Source organism: Ylistrum balloti, unplaced genomic scaffold, assembly GCF_031769215.1.
Source record: "Ylistrum balloti isolate Yb309-2 unplaced genomic scaffold, AGI_CSIRO_Ybal_v1 Utg371360, whole genome shotgun sequence".
NCBI classification, from domain to species: domain Eukaryota; kingdom Metazoa; phylum Mollusca; class Bivalvia; order Pectinida; family Pectinidae; genus Ylistrum; species Ylistrum balloti.
The window spans coordinates 272,846-288,924 of record NW_026782721.1 but is presented as its reverse complement, the minus strand read 5'-3'; the positions used below and the strand labels follow the sequence as shown (position 1 = coordinate 288,924).

The following is a 16,079-nucleotide window of genomic DNA, read 5'->3' as shown; positions in this document are numbered from 1 at the left end:
GTAAAAATGATGATACAACGCTGTTGTGGTTTTGTTCAAATTTTAGTCCCAAATGAAACCTTGAGTGCCAAACAGGAGAGAAGGGGGCACCGCTACCGTCAGTTTAAGCGCGACATTTACAGCGACACTTGGAAACAAAGTGAAAGTGTGTTCACAGTTATACAACTAAGACACATGAGCTGTCAATCACTTGTGTTGCTATAACTTTCACCTGATCAAGACTTTTGTCTACCCATTCCACTGTAGAACTAATTATTATCAACTAAACACAAAAGAAATTAGAGTTGAAATCACTTGTGTTATTGACTTTCACTTGTTTTACTCATACATATCCTGTGTACCCCCAACCCGCTACAGACCTAATTTATCAATACAAGATACAGGATTTACTCATACATATCCTGTGTACCCCAACCCACTACAGACCTAATTTATCAATACAAGATACAGGATTTACTCGTACATATCCTGTGTACCCTCAACCCACTACAGACCTAATTTATCAACACAAGATACAGGAGTTACTCATACACACAGAGAAATAATTTATACATTGATCTAACCATCTTCAGTCAGTGTGAGATATCTACAGAAATAATTTATATAGTGACCTAACCATCTTCAGCCAGTGTGAGATATCTACAGAAATAATTTATATAGTGACCTAACCATCTTCAGCCAGTGTGAGATATCTACAGAAATAATTTATATAGTGACCTAACCATCTTCAGTCAGTGTGAGATATCTACAGAAATAATTTATATAGTGACCTAACCATCTTCAGCCAGTGTGAGATATCTACAGAAATAATTTATATAGTGACCTAACCATCTTCAGTCAGTGTGAGATATCTACAGAAATAATTTATATATAGTGACCTAACCATCTTCAGTTAGTGTGAGATATCTACAGAAATAATTTATATAGTGACCTAACCATCTTCAGTCAGTGTGAGATATCTACAGAAATAATTTATATAGTGACCTAACCATCTTCAGTCAGTGTGAGATATCTACAGAAATAATTTATACAGTGACCTAACCATCTTCAGCCAGTGTGAGATATCTACAGAAATAATTTATATAGTGACCTAACCATCTTCAGCCAGTGTGAGATATCTACAGAAGTAATTTATATAGTGACCTAACCATCTTCAGCCAGTGTGAGATATCTACAGAAATAATTTATATAGTGACCTAACCATCTTCAGCCAGTGTGAGATATCTACAGAAGTAATTTATATAGTGACCTAACCATCTTCAGTTAGTGTGAGATATCTACAGAAATAATTTATATATAGTGACCTGACCATCTTCAGCCAGTGTGAGATATCTACAGAAATAATTTATACAGTGACCTAACCATCTTCAGCCAGTGTGAGATATCTACAGAAATAATTTATATAGTGACCTAACCATCTTCAGCCAGTGTGAGATATCTACAGAAATAATTTATATAGTGACCTAACCATCTTCAGCCATTGTGAGATATCTACAGAAATAATTTATATAGTGACCTAACCATCTTCAGCCAGTGTGAGATATCTACAGAAATAATTTATATATAGTGACCTAACCATCTTCAGCCAGTGTGAGATATCTACAGAAATAATTTATACAGTGACCTAACCATCTACAGAAAGTGTGAGATATCTACAGAAATAATTTATATAGTGACCTAACCATCTTTCCCCAAAGTCATTTAAGTCTCCTTTCTTACTGAGTAATTGTTCTCAGTCACGTCCTGCATGTTAATTTTCTCTTAGTACCACATGTTTAATCTCCTTAAAATGTTTGTTCATCCTCTACATTCTGCTTTATAAATATGCTTGTCTTTTTTATTGTAGCAATAATCTTAATACAGAGTTATCCCCCTTCTTTCAGATAGAGATGTTACTAATGATGTAATACCCCAGTATATTGTATTACAAACAAATTTGAAGTAAAAGATATGCTGCTTCATTTGTAAGGTTAAAATTGTATGAACACATATCCCTCTGTTTCCAAATTCATTTTATACATCTAAACTCCTTATCTTCAAACTATTTTTTAATTGTGATAATTTTAACCTTGTAATTGAGGTAGATTTTCAAATACATTGAATGTCCATGTATATGATTGGCTGTCATTAGGTATGCGAGAGTCTGATGAGGATCATGGTCCAGGAAATGAGGGGCCCGATTATGTGACTGATCCCCACTCACGAAAGGAGCCGAGGGTGAAGTCGGCTCAGTCTACAGAGGAGGTGGACAGTGCAATAGAAAGTATCAAGGAACTGAGACAGTCACTTGCCACCACTGCCATTCAGCAGAATCTTAGTCCAACTGCTGGGTAGGTATCACAACAGGCTGTTAACAATATACAGGTATATTAGATAAACAGGATGTCTGGTAGATCACTGGAAATCAAGTCTGTCATGATATCTGTACAGAATATCTAAATTCTATGTGACTTAAGTACTGTCAGATGTGACAGGTAAATGTCCTGTGTCAGAGTAATAACAGTCGTCATTCCATATGTACCATTTGTCCAAGCTGCTTTTTTGAGATCAGACAATTGTTGATGTGACTTTGCTGTTTGACCAGAGTCGAGACTATTGCTGTATGCCTAGCTGCTCATGTGTATATATATATCTCTGCACCTGCATGCATTCTCTGATTTATCATTAATTATGGGATGGGGACTTCTATCTCTTAATTCAGTAAATATATCCTATTGAAGAACCAATTGTTGGTTAAAATCACCAAAATATCAGAGGTCTTAGCCTAGCCAGAACAGCTTTTCTTAGTAGCTTTTCCCAACTCTGTTGGAAAACCGATGTAAAGTCAAGAGTTTAATTTTTTAGTAGGTCATATTTACTGGTGCTTCTGATGTCAGTACAAGTAGTCAAAAATATACAGCAGATTTGACTAATTATTTTGATATGAATTGTGTGTATGTAAAATTGTTATTACTCATTAATAAGAAACTAAGGTGATATTGTTATTTCTGTTGTCAGACTTGCAAGGTAAGTTGTCGAGAAACGTCATACTGATATCCTTATTTGTACATGGGCAGGTGTGCTGGATTGACTTGTTGAGTTTATTGCGGATATTACACTATATTCTCTGTCCTTTTATCACACTTTTATTGTAAATACAGGGTTCCGGACAAGTTTCCCTTCTCGAGGTAGAGTTCGTTGTTGAAGCAGAAAATTCTGATGTAGTAACTTCTCTACAGTAACAGTGCACAGTTAATAGCCAAGTGTATATCTAAATTACTTCTTGTCTCCATATTTATCTGGGCTTGGATATTCTTGCCTTCCACTTGTTCTAAGTTAACGTATTTTATCTCCCAACATGATATAAATGAGTTTCCTTTGCTTTTGGTAATAATGCTTTTTCTCCCATGTCAATGTGTGGGTATGATATGGACTTGTCACTTAATAGAACAATAGTAGTCAGTTCAGTTCCAAAAACATATAAATAGCATGTATTAACCATTAATTGTTGCTTATGGACATGCCCTGTTTTGATTTACTTGAATTGACGACAACTAGGTTTATAGGTGGAAAGTCCTTGTCACAGCTGACCATTAACAAAAGGAATGAAAAAGCTTTGTTACTTCAGAGAACTTCATCTCATCAATTTTGGGGAATATGATAGAGTTTGTCTTGTAAAATAATTTACGAGATGATGTTTTATTGATAATTTTTACACGGAAGTGTCTCTGTTTTTCATAGGTAAAATGATGTAGATCTTTATAAGCAATAACAATTAGATTGTAATGGTTATTAACTTAATTCCTAAATAAACCTACCTTAACAAAAACCAAAAATCTGCTGTTGGATGATACACACTTGGGTATTAATTGTTAAAATTAGACCGATTCTATCCTAGACTAATTCTAGGTTTAATGACACTAAACTGTATTAAAACCAGACTGGTTGTGGTAACCAAGTAGATAGCTGATAAGGTTAAGATTGTCCTGTAGATGTTCTGTTGTAGAGGATTGGTTTCTATAACATGATCAGTAGATATCAGTACGATGTTTGTGAACAAGTTTCCCGGTAGTGGATTGGGATTAATTTGAAGGATAGTAATTGAAAACATTTTTATGTTCACAGATTTATGTAAAATGCTTAATAGCAGTAAGGGTACTTGGTGACCTGTAACGTTTGATAGCAGTGAGTGTACTTAGTGACCTGTAATGTTTGATAGCAGTGAGTGTACTTAGTGACCTATAATGTTTGATAGCAGTGAGTGTACTTAGTGACCTGTAATGTTTGATAGCAGTGAGTGTACTTAGTGACCTGTAATGTTTGTTAGCAGTGAGTGTACTTAGTGACCTGTAATGTTTGATAGCAGTGAGTGTACTTAGTGACCTGTAATGTTTGATAGCAGTGAGTGTATTTAGTGACCTGTAATGTTTGATAGCAGTGAGTGTACTTAGTGACCTGTAATGTTTGATAGCAGTAAGGGTACTTAGTGACCTGTAATGTTTGATAGCAGTAAGGGTACTCAGTGACCTGTAATGTTTGATAGCAATAAAGGTACATAGTGACCTATATATTGACCTAGATAAATGCATGCATGTGCATCATAACTTGCTTGCATTATTAATTTGTGGTGGCCTCCAATGCTGATTAATTTATCTAATATCTGATGGTTTTTTTGGGGATACTTAATTCTGATGGCTTTTACTGAATGTATAACCAATATTGTCATTATCTCATTAAGCATTTCATTCAGCACCCTCTATAAACATAAATTCAATCATTTGACATTTTCATTATTTGGCGTACTGATATTTTTGGCATAAGATATTTTACACAGTTCTAGAGGGTTTTTTTTACTTTCATAACAGTATTTGAACAGTAGCATGGTTCAGAATATACAGGTGTAATTGACAGACTTTTGAAATGATTAAATACAAGAAAATTGGGAAATCTATTGAAATAGGGGGCAAGTTCACCTTCCAATCTAGATTTTGATATTTTTTTCTGATCCCTTTGGATTTTCCTCTCAGTCACCCCATAGGTTTTGAAATCATACCATTAGCTCACTGACGAGCCCTAGAAAGACAAAACAGTTGTATGATACAGTTTAATTCATTATTGACTCTACTCTATCTAATTCTAAATATATATTGAAAGGTGCTAAACACTAGTCTTGTATGTCTATTGTACAATTTTCATAAAATTATGGATTCTGGTGTTTTGAAGTGTGTTACACTGATGTTGGTAGGGGATGGGTTTAATACTTGCTGGTGTTAAGCTTTATACACAGGACATTGAAAATGACCTCTTATAAGGGGAAAAAAGAAGAAAAAAACTCACTCAAAGAGAAACAGATGTGTTCATGCTTTTGTGTTTCAAGAGTACATTTATAAAATTATATACATAATGCATGCTGCTTTTTATTGGTTTTCTAATGTTTATCGATAAACATATTGTTCTGAAAACTTTTAATTTGATTTTAAGTCATTCATATCATTAATTCTTTATTTGACTTTGACATGCATTAAACAAAAGGGAGCATATGTTTAAAGAATTGGATTTATTTAGATTAGTTCTGCTTCAGAATACATAGGTATTAAGGCTTACCTTGTAATCAGTACAGGTGGGGAGGTAACAGATATTAGGATTTACCTGTAATCAGTACAGGTGGGGAGGTAACAGATATTAGGATTTACCTGTAATCAGTACAGGTGGGGAGGTAACAGATATTAGAATTTACCTGTAATCAGTACAGGTGGGGAGGTAACGGATATTAGAACTTACCTGTAATCAGTACAGGTGGGGAGGTAACAGATATTAGAACTTACCTGTAATCAATACAGATGGGAGGTAACAGATATTAGGATTTACCTGTAATCAGTACAGGTGGGGAGGTAACAGATATTAGGATTTACCTGTGATCAATACAGATTGGGGAGGTAACATATTAAGATTTATCTGCAGATTTGATAAGTACCAAATATACATATTCAAATATTAATGTTTTACTGTGGAAAATATTCTGTAAACCTTTCTTAATCATAAGAACACAAGTTGTGTGAAGTACATGAAATATTAAGTAATTATTTAGGAAATGATAATGGAAATCAAAGTCCTTTCCAAATCAGTATAATTTGTAAATCCATTAATTTGATAACCTTGATAATTAGAAAGAAAACCTGATTTTGACTTTTGTTTTATGCAGACGTTACATCAAACGTCTTATGAAGGAGACTGACCATGATATAGAGGAACTGACCAATGAAATCAAGAATGATATAGAGGTTGGTACATTCCATAAACAAAGGATTACTTACCAATATCTCAGTTTAATTCTCCTAGATTATACCTGTAGATGTCTTATTTTTCTGCTGTCTGTGTAATTGTTATATAGATTATACAGTCTGTACACTGAGATTGTTGAATGAATCCTGAGTAATATTTTAACTCTATAAAAAATTTGCCATTGCATTTCAGTATGAGAAGAAGCTTGCCAAGAGACGATCTGGTGCTCAGTCTGCCTCCAGTGGATCCACTCCAGTAAATGGAGAATTATCCCCCATCTGTGATTCCAATGGTGTGCCAGTCCCAGACATTGTTCCAGTACAGCGCAGTCACCATAAAGATTTGATCCTACTCCGTGAAAGTAATGGCCTTGGCCTTGGCCTTGACTTGCCAGATGAACACCAAAAATGGCATCAGGACTCTTCAGTTACTCGTGAGAAAAAGTCTAGTACACGACAACGAATGGTGACCCCTGTGGAAACAAAAACTACTTATCCAGTTAGTGATAGAACTCACGACCGATCTCAGAAATGGTCAAATGATTCAGGTATTAACTACAGCAACAACGCTCAACCTCCCATAGCTCAGAAAAAACTTTCAGATATGACCTTTGACCTTAGTCAGGTGCAAACAGAGGCCTCAGGCCCACAGAACAGTTCTTTGGCTTTGTCACACACTGGTTCTCAGGTAGGCAGCAGTTATGGAGGGAGAAAGCCTGTTGGAGAGCCCCTAAAACTGGCAGAATGTAGCAGTTATCATGGACAAAGCTTTGTCAAGGTTGGAAAAGGTGGGATGAGAGCCGGAAGTGCAACCAGCAGCAGTAGTCGAGAAGAGAAAAGCAAATACCCCAATGCAGATAAATTCTTTGAGGTAGGTTTTTACTCATTTCATTAATCTTGAAGATTTTATATCAAAATGACTTCCTTCAACTGGTCTGTATGTAACTTTGTATTGGTGTTTCACATCTATCGCAAGTATTCCTGCCATGATACAAAATATACTGGTGGCAGGTAGGTAGAGAAAAAAATTGTAGTCTCACATAGGTTATAAGTACTGTGTATTTAAAGTTTGATGGGGTTATAAGTGAAATTCTTTATTTCATTTTGTCACTATGAGTGTGATCTTTTTACTTATTGCACTTTTACCAATTTTTTGTCCGTGTGAATTGGAGTTATCAGTGCTTTGCCTTGTTGAATGCATTTATATGTTATACTGTAACAGTTTTGTACAATTCTACCAGAAGCCTGAAGCTAAATGAATGCAATATTTTTTCATCAAAGTCATGAAATAGATTTTGAATATTCCTACTGATATTATTTTGAATGTGTCTTTGAAGAATGAATTAGTATCATTATTAACTGTAATGGATAGATTTGAATATGTGAAAATATCTTTGGTGAAAAGTAGGGATATTTTGTAATTCAGTAATTTTGAAATAGTATGGAAAATTAGATATTTTATTTTTCTGATTGTAAAGACCATATTATTTCAGTGACCTGAATATTTTGTGAATGATTCGTTTGAATTATTAAGTAGTTTACAGGTTTAAGACACGTGTCAGTTTTGTGGTCATATGTGGAACTTGGTGTGTCACCATAATCTCTTGTCAAATAATTATTAATTTTTTACAAAATATGTCAAATATCAATATTTTAAATCATGCAACTGATTTTCAGGGAAATGGGCCTAGTACTCCAGGTACCAGTGAAATTTGTTAATATCTTCTATCAATTCTTTAATAATTCTTGTCTTTTGCTCAAAATCACTTCCTACCTTTTTTAATCCACCAGATTCCACAATATAATATGAAATATTCACAGCCCTTGATAAAACTTCTCAACTTACATTGCATGTATGGTGCTGGTCTAGTTAACACTGCAGATGGGTGACAGTTTTTTCCTGTCTTCTCTTTACCATCCTTGCTAGATATCTATATAGTAATCTCCTGTAGTCTCATTTAGATATTTTAATATTTCAACAATGTTTCTTGCAGATTCTTAGTTGTTTATCATTATATGTGACTGTCATACAGAACAATAAGTATTTCAGAAGGTAAAACAGTGTCTAGGTGGCATTTCTTTTTTTAGTTCAGAAAACATTTTATCGACAAAGACAAAACACAAAAATTTTGTGTAAAAAGAATTCTTAATGATATCATAACATTACATGAAAATAAAGCAAAATTTGTGTTTGAAAATGGCAAAAATAACTGAAGATGCTTCCTCCTCCAGAACACCAGGTCATATTCTACTTGTTAGTTTTCACAAGTCTCTACATAAATCTTTTCCTTTATTCCTATTTTGCCTTAGCTTTATTGAATTTGAATTCGGACAAAGAAGATACTGACATGTCAATGTAATCAACAATCCAAATCAAATTCTGTTTTACTGTGGCAAAATATGGACAAAAAAAAATATATACACACAGAATCATGGAAAAGTGCTAGAAGAATAAGAACAGGGTATTTTACTTCATTTTAGACAACCACCTTGTAAATGTCATATAACAGATTGATAACCGGTAAACAAAATGGACGATAGGTAAACAACAATGGAATCACCAGGCATACAACTAACATACATCAAATTTATATTTCAAAACATTGAAAAAGTAATGATTAAGTGCTTTCTAACTAAAAAGTGAAAGTATTAGATGTTTTATGAGAGACGACCGAAAACTTGTAAACCCATAATGCACTTAATATAAAACTGAAAATTCTTAAGTTGCATTTTGAAGAGTAAAATTTCAGTTATCTTACATAAATAATTCCCTGGAAGCGACATAAAATACAAGGACTGATTGATAAGTTGTGAGGTTCATTTTTAAGTGTATGACTTTGGTCAGACATATTGCATTATTTTTCAACGTAATCCCCCATCAGTATCTATCCACTTTTGCCAGTGATGTTTAAGAGCAAAATGCCACTCTTAAAGAAGTCCTGTTCTTGACCCTTCAGAAGAAAAATGCATGACATCATAATCTGACCAAAAGTGGGTACGGGAAATGGCCTTTTTCAATATTGGAAATAAGTGAGGCAGATGCTCAGTTAATACAAAGCCAAAATCATTAAAGACAGCCATGGCAATGACAGACTTGTGAACAGGGCATTGTCCTGGTGGAACAACACACCTTCTCTGAGTTTTCTTTTGAGCTTAAGTTTAATATTTTCTTTCAACGGCCTAACAAGTGATGCATGATATATGCCATTGATTGTTTGTCCCTTCTGCAGATTATCTACCATCAAAATACCACCAGCATCCAAGAAAACGGAGGCCATATCCTTTCTAGCTTATGGAACAGTCTTTGCCTACTTTTACAGGGATGAACCGGGCAGGGTATTTTCATTGTATAGACTGTTGTTTGGCCTCTGGGATGAAATGATAGACCGGTGTTTCATCCATAGTCACAAATCTCTACAGAAAGTTAGCAGGATCTGCCTTTAAAAGTTCAGATTAGCATGGGACAAAGTCCACCTGGTGTGCCTCTTATCAACTGTCAGAAGTCTTTCTCATATTCTACTTGTTAGTTTCCACATAAATCTTTTCCTTTGTTCCTATTTTGCCTTAGCTTTATTGAATTTGAATTTGGAGATCTTTCTCATTGCAAGATCTTCCATAAGAATGATACGAAGGAAATTTACTCTTTCTTGTGCAATCCCAACTGTACTGGCTGTATATCTCTCTGCTAGACCTTTCTTATGCAAATACTAATTCACTGCTCTTTTTGTGAATTTGTCCATTTTGCAAAAGTCACTTACCTTGTCTACTTTAGAGTGTTACCTCTTGACCATAAACTGACCAGATGACACCAGTCTTCGGGTACACACTCTTAAGTAGTTAGGGAACATTAGAGCTGAAAAAGGACATTCCAGCTTAATTTCTTCAATACAAGGCTCACAACTTATCAACCAGCCATCAATTTTTCGTACTTATCATGATATTAAGAACGTTAAAACAAGTAAGAAACACGATAATGTCGTACAGATGAGGTTACTTTAGTGGCTGATAGTTAAATCTAGATGAACAACCCAAAATCTATTGGAACATCAAAGGCAGAGTAAGAATAATTCATACAAAATAAAAAAAGATTGTGCAAAAGACACAAAAATGAAGAAGAACTTTGATACAATATTAGATACAATAGAGCCGAACAATGAATTAAACTGCATCATAAAGTCTTAAGTTTTGAACCCAAGGAGGCGTTTGAGTAAAATCCAGTGTCACAACTTTGATGGGAAGGTGAACTGGATTCATGCTGCAGGCAAATCATTTTGTTCAAAAGACGTCAAAAGTATTGTGCTTAAAGCAGTTAAAATCTAAACTTTGATTTTGTGAGAAAAAAATTAATCTTCGGTATAAGTTTCCTTGCTGTCAATTTTGTATATTTATATACATTTAACTTTAAATGCCCCAAATATGAACATAAAACAGCTATAATATTGCTACTTATATATCAACACAAAACTTTTTATTTCTACTCATATGACCAGTGTGGTGTATACTGGCACTGATGTAGGTAGTGTACGAGATGGTAAGGAATCAACCGACTTTTACAGTCATCAAAATGTCACACTAAAATCTTCTACTGGTTGTGTAATAAGAACTTTATTCTATTGACAATCTGAAGAAAATGTTCTGAAATTACATTCCAATACATGTACACATCACAAGCACATATTTCTGCTCATGTTACTGTTTCTACACAAACCTATCTATATTTTACACATGCATATATCCCATCTGGTCATAACAAACTTTATGAACTTAGGACATAAACGAAAAACATCAGTATAATTTGCACAAATCTTGTATCTGTCATAGTTCAGATAGAGAAGATAGTGACTTTACATGTTTAAAGTTGAGAAGTTTTAAGTTTTTGTATCATGATGGATGATATTTCACCCCCTCTTATTGTGCTTGATGACACGTTTGTAGCTGACAAACCGAGCAAAATCTGCCAAAAGTAGCCGGGGAATCGTAGGTAAGATGTTTCTCCGGCCGATCATTTCAGGTATATATAGTTGCTTGTTATTCTGCTGGCTTGGCTGTCCATAACAACAAGGCTATATATTGTACAGCAGTCTTTAAAACACTCTCTGACTAAGTGTTGTACAGTAATCATATTCTGTGTTGTACTTCATGTACTATTCATCTCGTGGACATTTATGTTTTACCAAAACTAATAGCTTATATGTATTCATCACTAACCGTATTCAACAAATTCACTAATGATGGTGATATTTATCTACGGGATATATGTTAATTATGTCGGGTAATGGTTCAACATAACATGTTCAAGCTTTGATACTCAGATTAATATAGAGACTGGCACAGCCAGGCAAGTTAATTAGAGTATCAACCAAGGCAGTCAATTTCAAACGGATTATTTGACTAGAATGAAAACTTCTTTGGAATACTTATAAAAAAAATTGAAATTAAAATATTTCATAATTGTTTTTATATAAGTTTACAGATTGGCAAACTTCCAGAAACCTTTAGAAAATTGATAAGACAATTATGCATTTAGTGTTCAGAAACTCTGTGCTATTGTAAGGTATGACGTTTGAGAGAAGGGGTAATTTGTGTGCTATAGAAAGAGGGAAAGGTTATGTACATACATGTGTCAGAGGAGACATTTGGTCATCCGATCGCTATGTCCAGTCAAAGAATGATGAACTCTTGTGGTCAGTTTTGTTGATCGTTACTAATGTTAATGTTCTGTGCTGTAGCCCTAAAGAGCTGGGTGACTAAATCTTTTTTATTATTTTTTTTTCTCAATAAAATTTCATTATGATTTCTATGCTTGATTGACACTTCAGTTTAAATCTTGAGCTAAGAAATAAATCTTTGAAAAGACAGCTTAATCAAGCATTACTTTGAGCTTATGCAGTGGTGTGAATTTTAACGATATTAATGGAATTCTGAGACATCTTTGTAGAATGAAATCATATGATGACTAGAAAAGATATTTATGAAATGTAAAATAACTGAGATTTTATTTCTATGGTAGTTTGTTTATTGTCACTAATGAATACTAGTAGAGGATTCAAAGTGAAGTTTATGTCAGAATGTTTTCGTGTGCTTTAACACAATGTTTTGGAGATATATTTAAAAATTATAAAAGTACTTGGTTTTATTTTCTGTTTTGAAAGAAACATTTCAGTTCTCAGCATACTGACGGATACTTAAATTCGACATATCCAAGCATGTTTTGAAGTTGTTTGAAATTTTTGTGTTGACAGGAAAGAAGATAAATAAACTTCCGGTACATTGTTTCTACATGTATTTGTTAAATAACCCTGTAACAGTTTTATTTGTTATCTTTTTGAGACTCATATTTTACAGGTACATAAATAAGAAAAAGATTCAAAGAAAGCATAGCATAGATTGAAAGCATACTAATCACTTACGATCATACTGATCGTAAATTTTAAAATCATTTCCAAAATAAGAACTGATCAGTTTTCATCAAAACAAATTGCAAACAAACTTGAATGATAAAGAAGTACTTTACAGAATGAAAAAAAAATTAGTTTTAAGAAACCTGATGACATTTCATGCATACATCCTTGAGGAAACCTGTCAACAAAATCTTAATAACGCAGGCATTTTGGTATTGCACAGTAGTAGTAGTAATCACGGCTGGCACACAGAAACTGAAGATCTTATATGAAAATTTAAGTAAGGACAAAGTTTTGAATAGATATGCAGCAAAGGACAACATAAATACAACATATCCATAAGGAATCATATAAATTTGAGTGTCATACTCACCAAAGATTTCTCAGAATTTTCTTTTTTATTTACCTGTAAAACAAAATGGGATAACTGGGATTTAATAATACATGTAATCAATCGCTGCATGTATATAGCAAACATCCCCTTTTTTCGAGTTGTTACGCTTTTCAAATTGTGAGAGTAAATCGCTTTTGTTGAAATTTCACGTTAACTGCCCTTGTCCTGGTTTTAGTCTCTTCAATAGAGACTTCTTTGTTAGAAGTTTTGTGTTTCGTTCTCAAGTTGCCCACACGACCATGCCAAGGGTAAGACATTATTAATAATCCTGCATCGAAGTTGAGTGGCTTCTAAGAATGTTGAATTGAGTGTAATCTTTGTGCCACTTAGCAGAACTGTCAAGTTAAATAAGTGTCCAAAACGTTGATCATAAAGACCTGTGTTAGTATACAAGGGTATGGTGACCTACGAGTGAAGAATATCTCTTAGCATTGATGAGTGATATGGGATGCTTTGCTGTATATCAGGTGATCTATATGTAAAATATTATTTTCACTTCAAAAATCTTATGTTGGTTTGTCTGTGTCCAATGTATAATGTGTGATGGGAAAGGGTATGATAAAACATGTGGTTTGGTGTATGATGGTGGATGGTTTACATGTGATTTAAAGTTGTTTGGAATGGAAAATCTTACAACATATTCTACTTCCTATGATCCGGGTACTGCTGGTTATGTCGCTTTAATGGTGATGCCGTTTCAATGTTATATATAATGTTCAAAAACAGAGATCACAAAAATAGTTTTCACATTTTTTCCTGAAAACTTCTTTCTTTCAGAATTCTATACACTTTACACTTGTAGCTTATTTCATATCAATGTTACATGTAGTTTGATTATCTAGTCTTTCTGACAAATGATAAAATTAGATTAGCTGTTTTAGCATGTTTCTGCTAATTAGTGCTAGTTTAATTTAAAACTACATAGGCTGTCCCATTTGTAATTATGTTCCTTACATGATAACTGTTAAAGTAATTTTTCAACCTTCATCTTCACTTGTCGGAAAATCGTTTGTAGCTTATCTTATGCTTAGCTTGTCGGTGTCAACAGCTCTTATATTCTTGAACAGTTAAGAACTAGTTATGTATTCTAGTGTTGTAATGATAAGTTTTTATTCTATTGTAATGAGCCAACACTTATATTTCAAAATTGTTCCTCATGTTCTTAGTTTATTTAATTCTCGTAGATTGGTTTAATATTCTTTGTAAACATCATGTTATTTTGAGTTTTAATACAGCTGTAAACCTTCGGAGAGTTATTATTATTGTCTATGGACGATAAATTACTATGCATTCCTTATACTAATATTTCAGTAGTAATACACAAAATACAATTAATTGCTCTCTATCACAATTAATTTTGTATGTTTTTTTTATCTACAGAGACTGTGCCGACAAAGATACAATTGATGATCAACCAAAGCCACCAAGAGGAGAAATCTTTTGGGGGTCAGTTTCTGCCCCTATCAAGGACAATTAGGGCCCCATTTTATAGAAACAATAAGAGAAATTCTACAAAATGACAATAGAGTAATGTTCAGGAATATACAGTTTAATACAACTCAACGATGTTGTTAAAAAGCAACTAAATACACAGTATGGCGTGACTGTGATATTACACGATAGAATCTCTGAGGAAGGAAGAACAGAGTGATATTTTGTTCAGGGATTTGTGCACTTATTTCTGATCTTCCTATTTAATACTGACATGTGACTTACCTGTGATACTAGGGTCCAATTCTTCATACCAACCATCTTAACTACAGGCTATTTCTTGACCTTCATTAATGCAGCATTTTAATTATATTTTCTGATACCATCGTTATAACCTTCCACCAGTATTAATGACCTGTTGTTCTACAACAGGAATCATTTACCACATACTAATACTGATCATATAATTATAACTTAATATATGTTTTGTTGTTGTCAGTGAGTTTGAATGGTGTCGAAAAAAAATTGAAAGTGATAATGCTTTCAATAGTAGAAGACTTCAAAACAAAGGATCTGTGAAAGCTGTGTGTGCATCATTGATTCAGGGGACCAGGGAGAGGATATTGTAAAGATATGTAACAATTCATTAAAAATATTTAATCACGGGATTTGTTAATCTACCTACTCTTTTTGTTCCTATAGAAAATCCGCGAACTATCTAAGAGACTGGTTATACAAATGCAACACTACTGGTGTTATTTGTCAGTTGTAGGTCAATTTCTTGTTGAAGATAGCCACAGATGTAATGATATCATAAAAACACAGAAAGTATTAATGTTTTCATATTAAGCAAAGTCATATTTCTTGTAAATCAAATAACCAATCTGAATGGAGCCTATAGGGTTGTATGTTACCTATACATGATGTTATACATATATGTGCCAATAACAATGTTTTATCTGTTTATTGTTTGTTTATCACATGTGTCATTTGCCCGCCTGTTTGTACATTCCCCATTCTTTACATTGTCCGTCTATCTATACTTACTATTAAGGTTGTCTGCCAGCCATATGTACTGTCGAATTTACATTGTCCGTCTATCTATACTTACTATTAAGGTTGTCTGCCAGCCATATGTACTGTCGAATTTACATTGTCCGTCTATCTATACTTAATATTAAGGTTGTCTGCCAGCCATATGTACTGTGGAATTTACATTGTCCGTCTATCTATACTTACTATTAAGGTTGTCTGCCAGCCATATGTACTGTGGAATTTACATTGTCCGTCTATCTATACTTACTATTAAGGTTGTCTGCCAGCCATATGTAATGTCGAATTTACATTTTCCGTCCATTATTCCCTTATTGTTTACATAATACTTCCATATATCCATACTTCTTAAGATGGTCCAGTCCCCATATCATATTGTTGAATTTACCTTTTCCATCCATTCATAAAGTTGAAATTGTAAACAAGATAGCATACAGATTTTAAATTTTTTTTTTAATTTCTCTGTATTAGATTCCAAACTAAAGATTTCCACAGCGCCATTTTCCCATTGATCCCCAAATCTCTAATTTAATGACTTTT

General features: G+C 33.7%; 1 protein-coding gene across 1 annotated transcript in view; it reads left to right on the top strand.

Annotated features, from left to right (window-relative positions):
- The window catches only part of LOC132562185 (uncharacterized), a 95,135-nt gene extending 80,145 nt beyond the window's left edge, over nucleotides 1-14,990 (top strand). The window contains exons 32-38 of the mRNA XM_060226917.1: nucleotides 47-145; nucleotides 2,132-2,330; nucleotides 2,998-3,006; nucleotides 6,182-6,260; nucleotides 6,454-7,131; nucleotides 11,196-11,271; nucleotides 14,436-14,990. Coding sequence (XP_060082900.1) covers nucleotides 47-145; nucleotides 2,132-2,330; nucleotides 2,998-3,006; nucleotides 6,182-6,260; nucleotides 6,454-7,131; nucleotides 11,196-11,271; nucleotides 14,436-14,575 — 1,280 coding nt within the window. The 3' untranslated portion in view covers nucleotides 14,576-14,990. The remainder of the gene's footprint in view (nucleotides 1-46; nucleotides 146-2,131; nucleotides 2,331-2,997; nucleotides 3,007-6,181; nucleotides 6,261-6,453; nucleotides 7,132-11,195; nucleotides 11,272-14,435) is intronic.
- The last annotated feature ends 1,089 nt before the right edge of the window (nucleotides 14,991-16,079 follow it).